General features: G+C 43.5%; 1 protein-coding gene across 4 annotated transcripts in view; it reads right to left on the bottom strand.

Moving 5' to 3' along the window:
* Positions 1–4,083: 4,083 nt before the first annotated feature.
* Positions 4,084–15,606, bottom strand: part of LOC146337939 (synaptophysin-like protein 1) — a 30,392-nt gene continuing 18,869 nt past the window's right edge. For 3 of the 4 annotated variants that reach the window (XM_084815477.1, XM_084815476.1, XM_084815478.1), the window contains exon 5: positions 4,084–10,742. In XM_084815477.1, the coding sequence (XP_084671603.1) occupies positions 10,620–10,742 (123 nt within the window). In that variant the 3' untranslated portion in view covers positions 4,084–10,619. The other variant, XM_084815479.1, reaches the window with a different exon arrangement.

The raw sequence follows: 15,606 nt of genomic DNA, 5'->3' as shown, positions 1-15,606 counted from the left end.
CGGGGGAGAGCCCTGAACACCACCCTTAGCTCCTTATCCTTACAACAGCCCTTTGAGTTAGGTTTGGATGAGAGAGAGCGGCTGTCTCAAGGTCACTCAATAAACTTCATAGAATCATAGAACAGTAGGGTTGGAAGGGGCCTACAAGACCATCGAGTCCAACCCCCTGCTCAATGCAGGAATCCAAGTCAGAGCATCCCTGACAGATGGCTGTCCAGCCTCGTCTTGAATGCCTCCAGTGTGGGATAGCCCACCACCTCCCTAGGTAATTGGTTCCATTGTCGTATTGCTCTAACCATCAGGACGTTTTTCCTGATGTTCAGCCAGAATCTGGCTTCCTTTAACTTGAGCCCATTGTTCTGTGTCCTGCATTCTGGGATGATCAAGAAGAGATGCTGACCTTCCTCTCTGTGACAACCTTTCAAGGACTTGAAGAGCGCTATCATATCTCCCCTCAGTCTTCTCTTCTCAAGGCTAAACATACCCAGTTCTTTCAGTCTCTCTTCATAGGGCTTTGTTTCCAGTCCCCTGATCATCCTTGTTGCCCTCCTCTGAACCCTCTCCAGCTTGTCTGTATCCTTCTTAAAGTGCGGTACCCAAACTGGTCACAGTACTCCAGATGAGGCCTAACAAGTGCTGAGTAGAGGGGAACTAGTACCTGGGATTTGGAAGCGATGCTTCTATTAATGCAGCCCAAAATAGCATTAGCCTTTTTTGCAGCCACATCACATTGTTGGCTCATATTCAGCTTGTGATCGACAACAATTCCAAGATCCTTCTCGCTTGTAGTGTTGTTAAGCCATGTATCCCCCATCTTGTAACTGTGCATTTGGTTTCTTTTTCCTAGGTGCAGAACTTGGCATTTATCCCTATTAAATGTCATTCTGTTATTTTCTGCCCAGAGCTCCAGTCTGTCAAGATCACTTTGAATTGTTTCTGTCCTCCAAAGTATTAGTTATCCCGCCCAATTCTGTGTCATCTGCAAATTTGATCAGCGTTCTCTGCACCTCCTCATCCAAGTCATTAATAAAAATGTTGAAGAGCACTGGGCCCAGGACTGAGCCCTGCGGTACCCCACTCGTACCTCTCCCCAGTTTGAAAAGATCCCATTGATAAGCACTCTTTGAGTCCCATTCTGTAGCCAACTGTGGATCCACCAAATTGTTTCATCTAGCCCACTTTGAGCTACTTAGCTCCTCAGGATATCATGGGGCACTTTGTCGAAAGCTTTGTTGAAGTCGATGTATCTTATGTCCACAGCATTCCCACAGTCCACAAGGGAGGTTACTTGATCAAAAATGAGATCAGATTTGTCTGGCAGGATTTGTTCTTGACAAATCCATGTTGGCCTTGAGTAATCACTGCATTGTTTTCAAGCTGCTTCCAGATGGATTGCTTTGTCATCTGCTCCAGAATTTTCCCACAGATTGATGTCAGACTGACTGGTCTGTAGTTCCCAGGTTCCTCCTTTTTACCCTTTTTGAAGATAGGGACAACTTTAGCCCTCCTCCAGTCATCTGGCACTTCACCCGTCCTCCATGATTTCTCAAAGAGAATAGACAGTGGTTCTGAGAGTTCTTCTGCCAGTTCCTTTATTCCTCTAGGGTGCAGTTCATCTGGCCCTGGAGATTTGAACTCATTCAAAGTAATTAGGTGTTCCTTGACCATATGCCTATTGATCTAAGCTGCAATCCTGCTCCATCAGCCTGTACTTTGCCTTTGCCAGGGGGGTCATAGACCCTCTTTCGGGAGAAGACTGAGCCAAAGTAGGAATTGAGCACTTCTGCCTTTTCCTTGTCATCTGTTATCATTTTGCCATCTTTATTTAATAGCTGAAACATCATTTCTTTCCTCTGTCTTTTACCATGCACGTAGCTGAAGAAAGCCTTTTTGTTGCTTTTAGCATCCCCTGCTAACCTTAGCTCGTTCTCAGCTTTAGCCTTCCTCATGGCATTCCTGCAATTCTGTGCTACCTGCCTGTACTCTTCCTTTGCTGCTTGGCGTTCTTTCCACTTCCTATATGTGTCCTTTTTTGTTTTCAGGTCATCTCTAAGCTTTTTGTGAAGCCACATTGGCTTCTTCTGTTGTCTTCAACCTTTTTTTCTTGTTGGAATTGTTTGTAATTATGCCTTGAGAATTTCCTTTTTTAAAAACTCCCAGCTTCATGGCTGACTGGCGATTTTTAGCTTGCATCTCCCCAGTGTCTCAACCCAGCAGCTTTCTTCAACCTGGAGCCCTCCAGATGTGTTTGACTGCAACTCCTCACCACTACATGGGCTCTCAGCTAGGTTCTCCAGAAAGATCGAGTAAGGGTGCAATCCTATGCATGTTTAGACAGAGAAAAAGCCTACAACTCCCAGCATTCCCCAGCAGACATGCTATGCTGGCTGGGGAATGCTGGGAGTTGTAGGTCTTTTCTCTGTCTAAACCTGCATAGGATTGCACCCTAAAGCAAGGTTATACATGTTGACTCATCTCAAACAAATTGCCCTGCCTCTGCTAGTCATAGAACTACACAGGGCCCCAAATCCTTGCTCCTCACTCCCCTAGACCTGCTCAGCATCCCCCACGCACATCCTGGACTCTAGATTTCACTTAGGCATTGCCCATATGCTGTTAAGCATATCTGGGTGACCAGCCAGGTGGGCGATTAATAAATTTAATAAAATAAATAAATAAATTCATCAATTTTCTGGATGATTCCCTAAATGCATTCCCCAAACACAAGCCGGGGAGCAAGTCTGAGCCCAGCCAGGTCTCATTTTAGAAATTAAGCACTGAAGTCAAGGACTCAACACTGAAAGCCTTACCTCACTTCTATGTATATATAAATCTCAGTTTTTATTTGAAAGGAAAAAGCAAGTTTCTAGCCCTCATGAGTGTCTCTCATATCTAGGTCTAACTATAAGAAAGACAGACAGACTAAGGGAACAATCCTATGTGGAGAGTCGGCTGCCTCCGAACTCGGAGGTGACCGCGTATCCAATGCAGGGCGGGCGGACCATGGAGGGGATCTTCTCCTCCACGTGCCGTCCACACTGCATTACCAGCTGGATAGCTGATTTCAGCTGCCTAGCCGGAGGAGTTGGAGGGAGGAGGGGGGGAGGCCGGTCAGCGCACTGGAAGCCTCGTGAAGGGGCTTCCACCGTCCCTTCCCCCAGGAGTGACCCCTTTCCCCCCATTGCGACTGCTCTTTTGAGCACGGAGGTGGGGATGATCCATGCCACCTATGAGACGGCAGGGGCAAGGAGGCAGTTCTCTGGGAACCGAGATCGGTTCCTGAAAACCAACCAATCCTATGGCCTTCTAGCTTCTGTCTAGCGGCCATAGAATTGCATCCTAACAGACTATTTATATATTTATTGTGGTTTTAATGTTCTATATATTTTAAATTGTTTTATTGTGTGTTGTTTGGTTTTAATTTTTGTGAACCGCCCAGAGAGCTTCGGCTATTGGGCGGTATAGAAATGAAATAAATAAATAAATAAATATATTGAGCGAAACGTTTCAGCTTCCAACCTTGTCAGCAGCTGTGCTGTTAAACGGATACCAGGAGTGGCGGCAGTCTGGAATGCCTGGGGATGAAAGTTCCTTAGGAGAAAAAACAGAGGTATGATTGGTATAATGCTTATGAATTATCCACCAGATTAAGGCCATTTGGACTAAGAGTTCTCAGTCTATAGAGCCAGAGGATTTCCCTTTTGTAAAGCATGTCAGTGTCTTTTGTTTGTTCTATTGGAAGCAACTGTAAATCAGAGAGATGAGTTGAAATGTAGGCGAGTTGAAATGTCTTACATCCAGCTACTCTAGTTTTTTTGGTAGGCATCGCAGATTTGTGGTTACAGAAACTTGTTCTTAGATCCATTGCAGTTTTCCCTACATATTGTATATGACATCCTTTTGTTTTGGGGTTGTTGTTTTTAAACATATATGACACTCATGAGGGCTAGAAATAGCGTTTTTCTTTCAAATAAAAGCTGAGATTTAGCAGGGTGCTACAAAACCACGGAGGAATATATAAAAGCCCAAACCCAGCTATACTCTGACAAATTCTGAAAGCATTTTCAAGTCAGAGCACATACATTCAGTGAGAAAAATTTTTATTACACTGGTTGTGTACAGAACACATACACGTTTCTTGAACAATTCTGATGAGACAGGAAAAAAATGTGTGCTTTTTCATAATAAATGTATTTGGCCTCCATCTCCTCCCATTCCCCATAAAGCATTAGAGTTAACAAAAAGCAAAAGAGGGTATCAATTTTAATTCCAAATGAGCTCCAATGATTAGGAAGAGAACTCCATAGCCAAATAACGTACAGAACTCCCCACCAATGGCTTAGATCAAGCATGGCCAGCTTCCTTTACAAGAGAAAATAAAATGTACATTTCTTTAAGTTATCTACATCTGGGGTGAGAGAATACCAAGTGGTAAAAACAAGTGTTGAGGCATTATAACATGTCCCCAAGGAAGAGGAGCAGGGTTAGGAGTTAGCGATACTTCATTTAAGCATTCCCCGCACCCCAAAGATTCTTGTTTTCAGCATTACTTAAAAGGTCATCATTTTTTGCACACATTTGCATAGTTAATTCAGGTTTTAAGTGCATCCAGTGTTTTAACAGCTTTGCAAGAGCTCAAGCCAGATTGAGGGGCTCTTTACAACCACTTCACAGGTTTCTCTCGATCCATACATCCGTTGTTGTTTTCCTCCACAGACTGAATGCACAAGTTGCAAACTGGTTAGCTAAATGTTATTTCTGCAGCACACACACACTCTCTACCATTTGTGTTATTCCCAACATGGTGGTGGCAAAAGTGTGTGTGTGGGGGGGCATTTTGGGCAGGGGAAAGTTGAGGAGCGTAAAACTCACCAGCACACCTTTCACTTCCTTTGTGCTGCCAGGTGCCATTTTGAAATCCCCACAGTCCCCCTGAATGATGTTACAGCAATATGGCAGCTTTTAGGGGCATTATGGGAATTTTGAATTGGCACCTGGCAATACAGAAGAGCCTGGGGAGCACTAACAATATGTTCTTCACAAGCACCCTCTAAATTTGCTCCCATCCTCTGAAATATGAAAGAGGGGCAGCAATTGTGCTCAATTTCTTTCATTATGCCCCCAAATTTAGGCTAAATGTTTTGATTTGAGAACTTTCAACCCAGCCTTTGGGAAAATCCAGTTTATGGTTGGGGTGGGGAGGCTGTGGCCCTATAAATGTTGTTGGACTCCCAGCTCCCATTGATCCTAACCATTGGGCATGCCAGCTGGGGTTGATGAGAGATGGGATCCAAACAACACCACATGTCCCCCACCTTGGTTTATTGGACCTAGATAAGTGACTTGTGTGCCTACTGCCTAGGGACCAATTTCCGTAACTTGTATGCCACATGTAGCAAGGCCGGAACATGGAGCCTGAGGGAGTATCAGTCTGTGCAACACCACCAAGATCCACCCAAAGAAGGAAACTACAGGGTAACCACTCAGACCAGGGATAGGCCAGGGCAGGTCATGTGATAAGGCCTGACTCCTATAAAAGGTGACAGGCCAGGCATGTTTGCTAGTCTGAGTAAGGGGAAAACTTTGCTTGCTGTTCCCAGCCTGCAGATTTATTGCTTTCACAGTCATTCCAAGCAATGGGGGAGTGTCGGTTGAAGACAACCTCAAAATGGCTTTTGCTCAGTCCTGAGAGGAGTGGAGAATTATTATTATTCAAAGCAAGAGGCAGGAAATAAACAATGGCTTCATAGACCTCTGAGAGGCATCTCCCTGTAAGACAAGGAATTCTGGTTTTCACTCAGTCATGCATTTTGCTCACATACATATACCAAGTCGGAAACAACTGTTTGGGGACACGCGGCATAGAAAGAACAAGGACCAGCAACTTCTTTTTTTTTAACGAAGGCTCAGATACTTAGGATTCTGCCTCTGACAGCATATACTCCACTCTTCAGTATTGAGCACCATGCAGTCTCCTAGATACCCTGAGTGTAGGTTAAGGTTTTAACAGAAATAATGAAGAGCATTAAGGCTTCATTGCACCCCTACACAACATGCTTAGTATTCCTGGGGACAGGCTCAGTTAACTTATTTTAGTCATTTGAAAGACAGAAGGCAAAGAACTTGGATAAGCTTGTTCTTGGGTATTTATTAATCAAGCACTCAGGTAGGGAACAAGTGTCTTGTTCTTAAATTTTCATTTTTCTGGGCTGATTATGCTTAAATCAAGGAGCAGGAGCACATGGAAAGATATGAAAATGGGACATCTATTTATGTAGGTGATGTGTTGCTTTTTTTAGTCAAAAACAGTATTTCAAGACCTTACAAGCAGGGTTGTATGTCTGCTGCAATTCTACAGGGGCACAGAATGTGATACTGGATACAAATCCAGATTCTTGAGAATCTCAGCTTTCCCTTAAACACACATGAAGTTCCTAGCTCTTATGACTGTAAAGACATGTTTGAAACTGTGGATGGCACACCTGTTGAAATCTCATAAGCCAGAAGGGTGGCTGATGTAGATTTCTGGAGTGCATGTTGAAGTTGCATTCTTTCCAGAGCTTAACAAAACTAGAACTATGCAAAACAATTAAAAATGTTGAATTATGCAAAATAAGAATGGTCAAATAAGTGATTAGGGCCACAAACATTCAGCTTTTCTTGGTGTAGAATTTTAAATACTTTTAAACGATGTACAGTACACTCAGTCCTACTTGTAAAAGTCACCTATATGTTAAAGATACACAGGTCAAGCATTTAAATGAAAGGGGAAGTATTCAGTATCATCCAGTCTGATGTGTCATGTAGGCACCGCTGCATCTCCAATTCCCACCCTTTAAATTGGGTTGCAAGAATTCTATAGGTGCACAAATGTAGCTTATGAGTCTGCTACACAAACATGCTGCTTTTAGAACACAATTTTGATCACCGGGGAAGATATTTGGAAACTGAGGGTTGTATCCAATGTTAGTCTAACTTAATTAGACCATTCATTTCAGTGGGTCTATTTTAAGTAGGGCTAACATTGGATACAACCCTGATTTCTCCCACAGAAGTGTGTGTGTGTGGGGGGGAGAAAGTATCACTGATTTATTTTATGGAATAAAAGGGCATTTAAGAATTATTGAACCAGAAAGAGCAAGCAACAAGCTTTTATAGTTTTAATTGTGAGCCATATATTCAGGGTTGGAGTGGTTTCCTAGAAAAATAAAAGCAGGTCATATTTTGGAAGGACATTTTCTGATGAGAGTCAGAAGCTGTGGTATGTTGTGGGTTTATAAATCTGGCTTGTTTGGGAAGAGACAGGCCAGAGTTCTCAGTTTGGACTTCACAGCAAACAAGCCATGGCTGGAGTATCCATCGTTTGTTTAGCTGCTCTCGCTTGCACTGGGAGCAATCAGACATCATGCAGAAGTACTTTGCTTGTAAATGATAAGCCAGGATTCTCCAGAACCCTGGGTTATTGTTGCATCTGAATGCAGCCACTAGAGAAGTAAGATTTTCCCCAGTGTTGATGGAACTGATTTTCACACAATTATGCTTAGGATTGTGGCTATAACCTCCAGCTATAAAATTAGGGATAACAGTGTCCTCTGCATAAACTATGTGAAGATAAATAGGGTACCAAAATGCTGGTACCAGGTGTGAATCTTACAAATCTGCAGACTATACATCTAAAGAATTTGTTTTATTGTTGCTCTTAGTAAAATTAACAATAAATTTAGAGTTAAGCAGGCATTTTAAGACACCTTGCAGCGAAAACCCAACTGAATCAACATGATGAAAAGAGTGTGCAAAGCTTTTGCAAATACATCATTCAGGATAGAAGACTTCAACCAAAGGAGGGGGGGAGAGGGAGGGAGAGAGCGAGAGCACTCCTATGCATGAGTAGAGATCATAGCAGAAATCTCCTGAAGTAATTGGCAAGTTTCCTTATGGCTGCTCTCACAATAAATGATGAAGACTAGTGAAAATACATCCAAAATCTACTTATTTTCCATGAACTTGCTCAATTTGCATGTTTTATTCTGAACCTCGTTGATTTCCACAATCTTTTCAGACTCTTTTGGCAAAAGAACAGTAGGAGATCACCTCTAAGGAAATGAAGGGGCAGTGGGGGGGGGTATTTAGCAATGGGGAGCATTATTACATATTATAACAAAAAGGAATGGTGAGCCACGTAAGTACTCTGAGGGGTCTCGAGCTTTCAGATACTGCCTCTTGGTTTTTGGTATTTGTAACCATGACAGCTACAATCCTGACTTTTTAAAATAATCAAAACAGATTCTCAGGAACTGAAATGTGCAGAATTGTACTACATATGCAGAAGTCAAAGATGCTGAACTATTTCATGATAATGTTGCAGTTTTATAGCTGAGTCATCATAACCAGGATTTCTGGAATGCTGTGCTAAAAAAATCCCACAGCCCCTAAACTCCGTAATCACAAAAGCTCAATTTGGAAATTTAACCAGATAATAAGCATTTGCAAACTCTGCCAGTATTTGTGTGATTTGGGCATGCCACTGTACAATTTGCATAAAACATCACTTCTTTGGTGGGTGGTCTCTTTCTTTCAGTGGAATTTGAAATTCAGAGTTCAGTTGGTTTGTGAAGAACTTGCAGAAAAAGGCTTAATGGGGTAAAATAAAACTTGTGCTAGGGAAAAGGAAACATGGACCTGTGGCCAAGGAGGCAGACTGCTTTTTATGATACACAAAGTCTCATACTCAACCATCACACATAAAGCCTAGAAACTACACTTTTATTTAAAGGATAGAATTTCTAGGATTCTGTTTAAGTTGCTGGAATCCGTGTCTGATCCTGTATTTTGTGCAGATTCCTAGAGCTTCTGTCTGTAATCAGCTCCTAGATACTCTACAGAAGGGGTCCCCAACCATTCTGGGCCAGTTAGCACATTTGGAATTTTGATACAGTGTCATGGATGCTCTCACAAAATGGCTTCCCTAAAGGGGGGGCTGCCCATTCTTAAAATGGCTGCCATGTTGGGCATGGCCAACCACAAAACACCATTTTCCCTGAAGAAAAACTGGTGAGACTAAAAGAAAAGTAACTTGCCCCAAAACCTATGCTTGAGGCTGAAGTAAAACCTGAGCTCCAAAACACAAAACCATTCTTGTGACCCCAGTTTTCTACTCTAACGCCCATTTCAAAGAAGGCTAACAGATGAAGCTCAGTGACAAATAACTTGGCCAAGAAAATGAGTACATGGCAGAAGTGGGATCTGAGCCCCAAATGGCAAACCACATATTTCGGCCCATAAACACAACAAAATACCCATTTCACAGAAGGCAAATTGGTGATGCTCAGAGAAACACCCACACACAAAGCATCCGCCACACCGATGCCACCCCCCCAGGCAATACACACACCCCCATACAAAACCCAGGCAGAAGGCACACCACACATACAAGCAAAGCTCAGGCAAAGACACACACCCAGGCAAAAACAACATTACACCAAAAACACACACACACACACACACACACACTTACTTCACCCCCAAAAGGCAAAACACACACACAGCTCAGGCAAAACACCTCCCCTCACCCCCCGCCCTTGCCCCCGCCCCTCTACCCCCCCCCTCCCCCAAGATTCTCCCTAGCATCCCCACAGCTTACCTTTTATTTCTGGGCAGCCGGGCACACTTCAAAACGAAGAGCTGGACTGCAGCCACCCACCATTTTTATTTTCTAAGAACGCCTCTGTGGCCCATGTGGGGCCAGAGGCATTCTTGGAAATAAAGAAGGCATTGGCGCCTGGCACTTTGCTGCCTCCCAGTTAATTTTTTTAATTTAAAAAATCTTTTAATTTTCTTTTTAAATCAGGAGGGACAGGGAGCCTGGCCGGTGCCAAGCGGGGTGTCCACGGGCACCAGATGTGGGATCCCAGCTCTGTAGGCTACCTACAAAGCAATGCTTTTTGCCTCCCTACAATTCCTAGAGTTATCAGTCTAAGGTTTGATTGGCTGGCGTTTCACTTCCGCAGATTCCTCAAGCAGGCATTTAGACTGCCCTGTCAACAGGAAGGCAGTAGTGTAACCTAAGAACAATGTACATTTGTGAACATGATGTACAATTCCTGCTAGCAATGCAGACAAAGGCATTTGCCTGGGTGAGTCCAAGGCTGCAGTCCCAAGCATGCTTACGGGGAAAGTCAGCCCCACTGAACTCAGCGAGACTTCCTTCCGGGTAAACATACATAGGATCAGGCTGCACCCTGGGCAGAGCAGTACGACTCGGCTCCAGTCACAGAGTGTGTGCTGACCTGGCACCAGCTGGAAAGCCAACCCCTGGAGGCTGGCAGACGGCTGGCTCTGTTCAGCTTTTAATCAAGAAACGTGTTGTCCTTATTTTCAAAGCACAGAACAAGCTTCAATACAGTAGAATGACCCTTTTGCGTACGCACAGGCCAGAGTGTAGATCTCTCTTCCTTCCTTACACACAGGGTTTAAGAGCAACAAAGAAAACCCATCCATTTCTTGCACATCAATTGCATAACTGAGTGGGGGCGGGGGGGAGGGGGGGACTGCGGCGACAACCATCCTGCGGTGAGAAGTTGCGCTCCATGCGGGGTGGTTTTTCACACTCTTTACATCCCCTAAGGAGACGAGGGATTGGATGGGTTTGGAGGAGCGGCTGCTGGAGGTTTATGGAGGTGTGTTTCCTTGTAGACGAACCAAGCATTTCCTGCCCACAGAATCAGGTTGAGGAAACCAATGACCTGGGGAGTGAGAAAAGGAGAAATGCAAGTTTCAGGCCTCAGCAGAACTGACCAGTTTTCTCCCTGGTATGTAAGGCTCTGGTGTAACCAGGATGTCGAGGGCAGGTTTCCTAGTTTCCAGCTTCAGAAAGCAGCAGCAAAATCAATGAACAGATGTTGTTATCCAGGTGATTGTTATGTGTTGGTAGTATAATATGCAAGTTGTACTTAACCTGGAGCATTGAGAAAAGCCCCAATATGGAGAATGGGGAAAAAAGACTCATGATTTTGATATTTCTGATAAATGGAGTAGTTACGTTCAAGTTAAGGAAGATCTCTGTTTCATGGAAAACCAGAGACCTTTGATCACATACTGTAATGAACGAGACGTGTGCCTCTGTAAGTACTGATCATATGTTTGATACAGTCTTCCACAAACTGGTGTCCTCCAGATGTTTTGGACTACATCTCCCACCAGCCTCAGCCACCATGACCGATGGTAAGGATGAGCTTCTGTCGTGCATTAAAAACATGGTTGTTCAGGCAGGCATTTGGGGTGGGTTAGGGTATTTTAGAAAATGTTTTTACTGTAGAATTTTATTGTTTTAAACTGTTTTATTATATGTTGTACATTGCCCAGAGTGGCTGGGTGACCAGCCAGATGGGCGAGTAATAAATTTAATAAATAAATAATAATAAATAAATAAATAGTCCAAAACATCTGGAGGGCACCAGATTGGGGAAGGCTGCTTTAAAGAGTAACATGATATATTTGTATTTTAAGTAGTCTTTTTTTAAAAATGTTATAGGCATCCCTTGATAACCTGAACATATGAAACTGCTTATGTCAGGATTGGTCTACAAATACAGCAGAATGGACCAAACCATACTGCAAATAGGAGATGACATTTTTAATGCCCCTTTACATGAAAACTTCTTGCATGCAGGAAAAATAATGAGCAGATCAGGGAGAAAGGGATGCCAGTCTCTCTCTGCTGTGCTAGTTTTTCCACTTGAACTGAGGGGGGCGGGGGTTCAAATGTAGAGGAGCATTAAAATGCAATTCCCCTTACCCCCCTGTGCAGCCTGAACTGACACAGCTTATTCTACCATCGCAGAACTCTCCCACCTCATTCTCCTGCATACGTAGACCCAGACACAGTTATCATGTGATCTCCCATCATACTGTCATTAAAGCTCGACAGCATGGCTTAGTTGTGAACCCAATGCAAGCCAGGAATGCTACAAATCGTTCCCAGCATGGCACCATTTTGCAAATTAAACAAAGAAAGAAAGAATTACAGGGTGGAAAAAATGACAGAAGCTGTTCTTCCAAAGTTTTCTTTAAGATGTCATGAAAAGCTACATTCACCAAAGGAGGCCCTCTCCCATTCTCTTCCCCTCTTCCCCTGGCCCCCCAAAAAACACTATGGCAAAAGCCAAAATGATGCAAACACAGGTATTTTGCAAAATACTTCACCACTCTGAAATGGTGGGCCATCTTTAATATATTTTTTAAATTGCTTCTTTTAGGTAAAGAGCACTTGTGCAGTATTCTGTCAGGTAAATAGCACTTGTGCAATATTCCCAGAATTGGGATTTTCAGCCAAAATTAGAGGGGTGGAACTACCTGGGTGTCGGAACCCCAGAAAAATTACAGAATGGTTCCGCTCATCCCTATTAGACATAATGGGGTAAACCATATATATTTTATTCATGTGTCTACCTCTTTCACATATAAAACAGCAGTATGCATACTCTTTAAATGCGAAGAAGCACCCAGGATGGGTAAGTGAAACCTTTCCCACTCCATGCTTTACCTAGCTATTCACTGTTGCTTGAGCAATTTATCCTTGTCTAGTTCATTTTCAGTATCAAAGCTAGGCTGGGGAGGGGGACAGGATGGGATGCTTGAAGCCGTGGTTAAAATAGCAAAGTGAGGGTGGGAAGTGGGGAGGGGCAGAACATAAACAGAGCCATGCTGGATCAGACCAAGGCCAACCTAGTCCAGCATTCTGTTCACACAGTGGCCAACCAGCTGCCCATGGGAAACTCACAAGCAGGACATGACTGCAACAGTATCCTTCCGCCCATGTTCCTTGGCAACTAGTAAACAAAGACATACTGCCTCTGATACTGGAGGTAGCATATAGCCATCAGGACTAGAATCCATTGATAGCTTTCTCCTCCAGGAATTTGTCTAACCCCTATTTAAAGCCACCCAAATTGATGGCTATCACTACGTCTTGCAGTAGCAAATTCCATAGTTTAACTATGTGCTGTGTGAAGAAAGACTTCCTTTTATCTGTCCTGAAGCTCCCACCAATCAGCTTCGTGGGATGACCCCATTGGATTCTAGTATTAAGAGAAAGGGAGAAAATTGCCTCCCTAACCACACCATGCATCATTTTGAACACGTCTATCATGTCTCCCTTTTCTCTAAGCTAAAGAGTCCCAGATGTTGTAACCTTTCCTTGTAGGGGAGTTGCTTCAGCCCCCTGATCATTTTAGTTGCCCTTTTCTGCACTTTTTCCAACTCTACAATGTCCTTTTTTAGGTACGGTGACTAGAACTGTACACAGTATCCCAGGTGTGGTTGCACCATAGATTTGTATAAGGGCAGTATGAGAAGGGTTCCTTTTTGTGCTTTGCATGGGAATGGAGAAGAGACATTCATGGCTGCCCATCATGCCTAGCTGGCCCCAAGATGTATGCTACTTTAGGGTATGCACCAAGATAATTTAATGCTAAATTACCCCCCCCCCGCACGCTTTAATACACTTGGAATGAAAAATAGCGCAAGCACACGCGCGCGCGCGCTCTCTCTCTCTCTCTCTATATATATATATCTCCCCTTCCCATTCTTTCAATATGCTGCTATGCTAATCCCTGTCAAAAGGTTGCAACAATTACTTTGCTGGGTCAAACCCAGAACTCTGTCTCCAAGAGGAGCCAGGCAGGTTCCTCTGGGCACCTAACAGCAAGTGTTAAAGGTGATGGCCTTCCCCTATCTGTTCCTAGAATCTGGTAATTAGAAGTATACAGCCTTGGTACATGGAGATTCCCATTTAGCTGCACATGGAGGCTGCATTTAGATAATAGACTTATCCTCCATGAATCTGTCTAATCCCCTTTTAAAGCCACTACTCCATATTTGGTTAGTAAATCCACCAAGTTAATTATGCACTGCATGAACAAGTATGCCTTCCCACTGCAAGAGAAATGTTTCTCTCCATCCATTCTCTCCATAACATTATCGCTTTTTAAAAACTCTGATCACATCGCCACTTAGTCTCTCTCTTTCCTAAACTAAAAAAACGCAAGCACTGTGCCCTTGGTTGGTAAGAAAGGTGCTTCAATCCCTTTATCATTTTAGCTGTTACCAATTCAAAGTCAAACTCAAGCCTGAAAGTTTAAACCCTTGGGGAAAACAAACGAACATGCCCAGAAAAGAGCTGCAAGAAGTTGCTATCTGGATCGGAAGTTTGCCTGATGATGGACAACATTTATCTCTTTCCTTGCCGGTCAATTTTCTTATAAAAGTCACCTCCGCCCTCTGAGCTTTTAGTTCTGCAAGGGAAGAGATACAGGTACTGCCAAGAAGAAAAAATGACCCACAGAAAAAGAGATAAGCACCCAACTCACATATAAACTTTCAATCTGCATTGCAACTTCCTGCAGCTGCTGGTTATTTCTTTTAATTAAACCCTCACATGCTCAGCATTATGTGTGGTTTGACCCAGAAGAGTCCATCCAGCAAAAGCATTGTTACTTTGTACATGAGAACATCCTGCAACTTTACAAAAACAACCACCACCACCCAAACCGCAAAGCCCCGCAAACACTTTTCTAAAAGTTAAGAATATGGGGAGTGGGAAAAAAGTTTGGCATATGAACTGGTCAGATCCATTCCATCATGCCTTGAGGAGCTGGGCATGAATCCAGATTTTAAGCAAGCCCAAACAGTGCGTCAGCACCAAACACACCTCAGAAGGACATGCTCTTATGAACATTGCCTGGGTGGTTCATCTAGACCAGGGGTGGGGAACTGTAGAGGAAATGCACCGGAAGACCATTGTATTTCGAGGAGATAAGAGAGTGGTGTGCCACAATTGTTCCTTGCATCCCTGAATCTCCTGGAGAACTTTAAAAACCTGCCCCCCTTAAGAGCTCTCAAGCCTCTAGGCTGGAGGTTTTGCTTTCCAAGGTCAGTTGTCTGCTTGGGAAGGGTACATGCTTGAATCAATTAGGTTGGACACTGTCTACTCACTTTAGCTTATCTTTTGGGTGGTACAAGAACGTATGAACATCATGAGACCTGAGAATCTGACCATCACCCACGGTGTGAGTAATTAGGGTGGTCTTCAAACCTGCATGTAGCAAAAGGAGAACTCAGGTATAAAAGTCACCAGAGACTTGCCCACAGGGAGCTTCGATACAGACCTGGACCACAGAAGTGCTGTGTGCTGCCTGTTTGATTGGGGTCTCTCTGTTGTCGTTCACCTGGAACTCCCAACAACTGAATGGGGAAGTAAGCTATCTTGCTCAGTATCAGTGTTTTATGTTTCTCTGTATCATTTTGCCTGCTCTTTAATAAAATCTTTGACTTCAATCTGCTTGTGTGTTTTTATTGCATCTGAATTCTAAAACAACCATTGCCTCTTGGCAAAACAGGAACATCCTTCAGCCAGAGGTCTGAACTCCATTTCAGGGAACTTCTTGGAGCTGCAATGCAGTGGTGAGTGGGGTGAAGGTAAAAGGCGTGAGGCCAAAAATACAAAACATACCAGCATATTGTAACTTAAAGTTCTTACTGCCAATAATTAAGCCTCAGGAGAGGCATTTCAGCCTTTTAGAATGAGGGGGGAAATGCTCAAAAGCCAGA

Source organism: Heloderma suspectum, chromosome 10 (genome assembly GCF_057233095.1).
Source record: "Heloderma suspectum isolate Gila_16-S chromosome 10, 16-S_ref, whole genome shotgun sequence".
Lineage (NCBI taxonomy): Eukaryota > Metazoa > Chordata > Lepidosauria > Squamata > Helodermatidae > Heloderma > Heloderma suspectum.
Note: the sequence above shows the minus strand (reverse complement) of the source record. Positions and strands in the feature narration are given on the sequence as shown.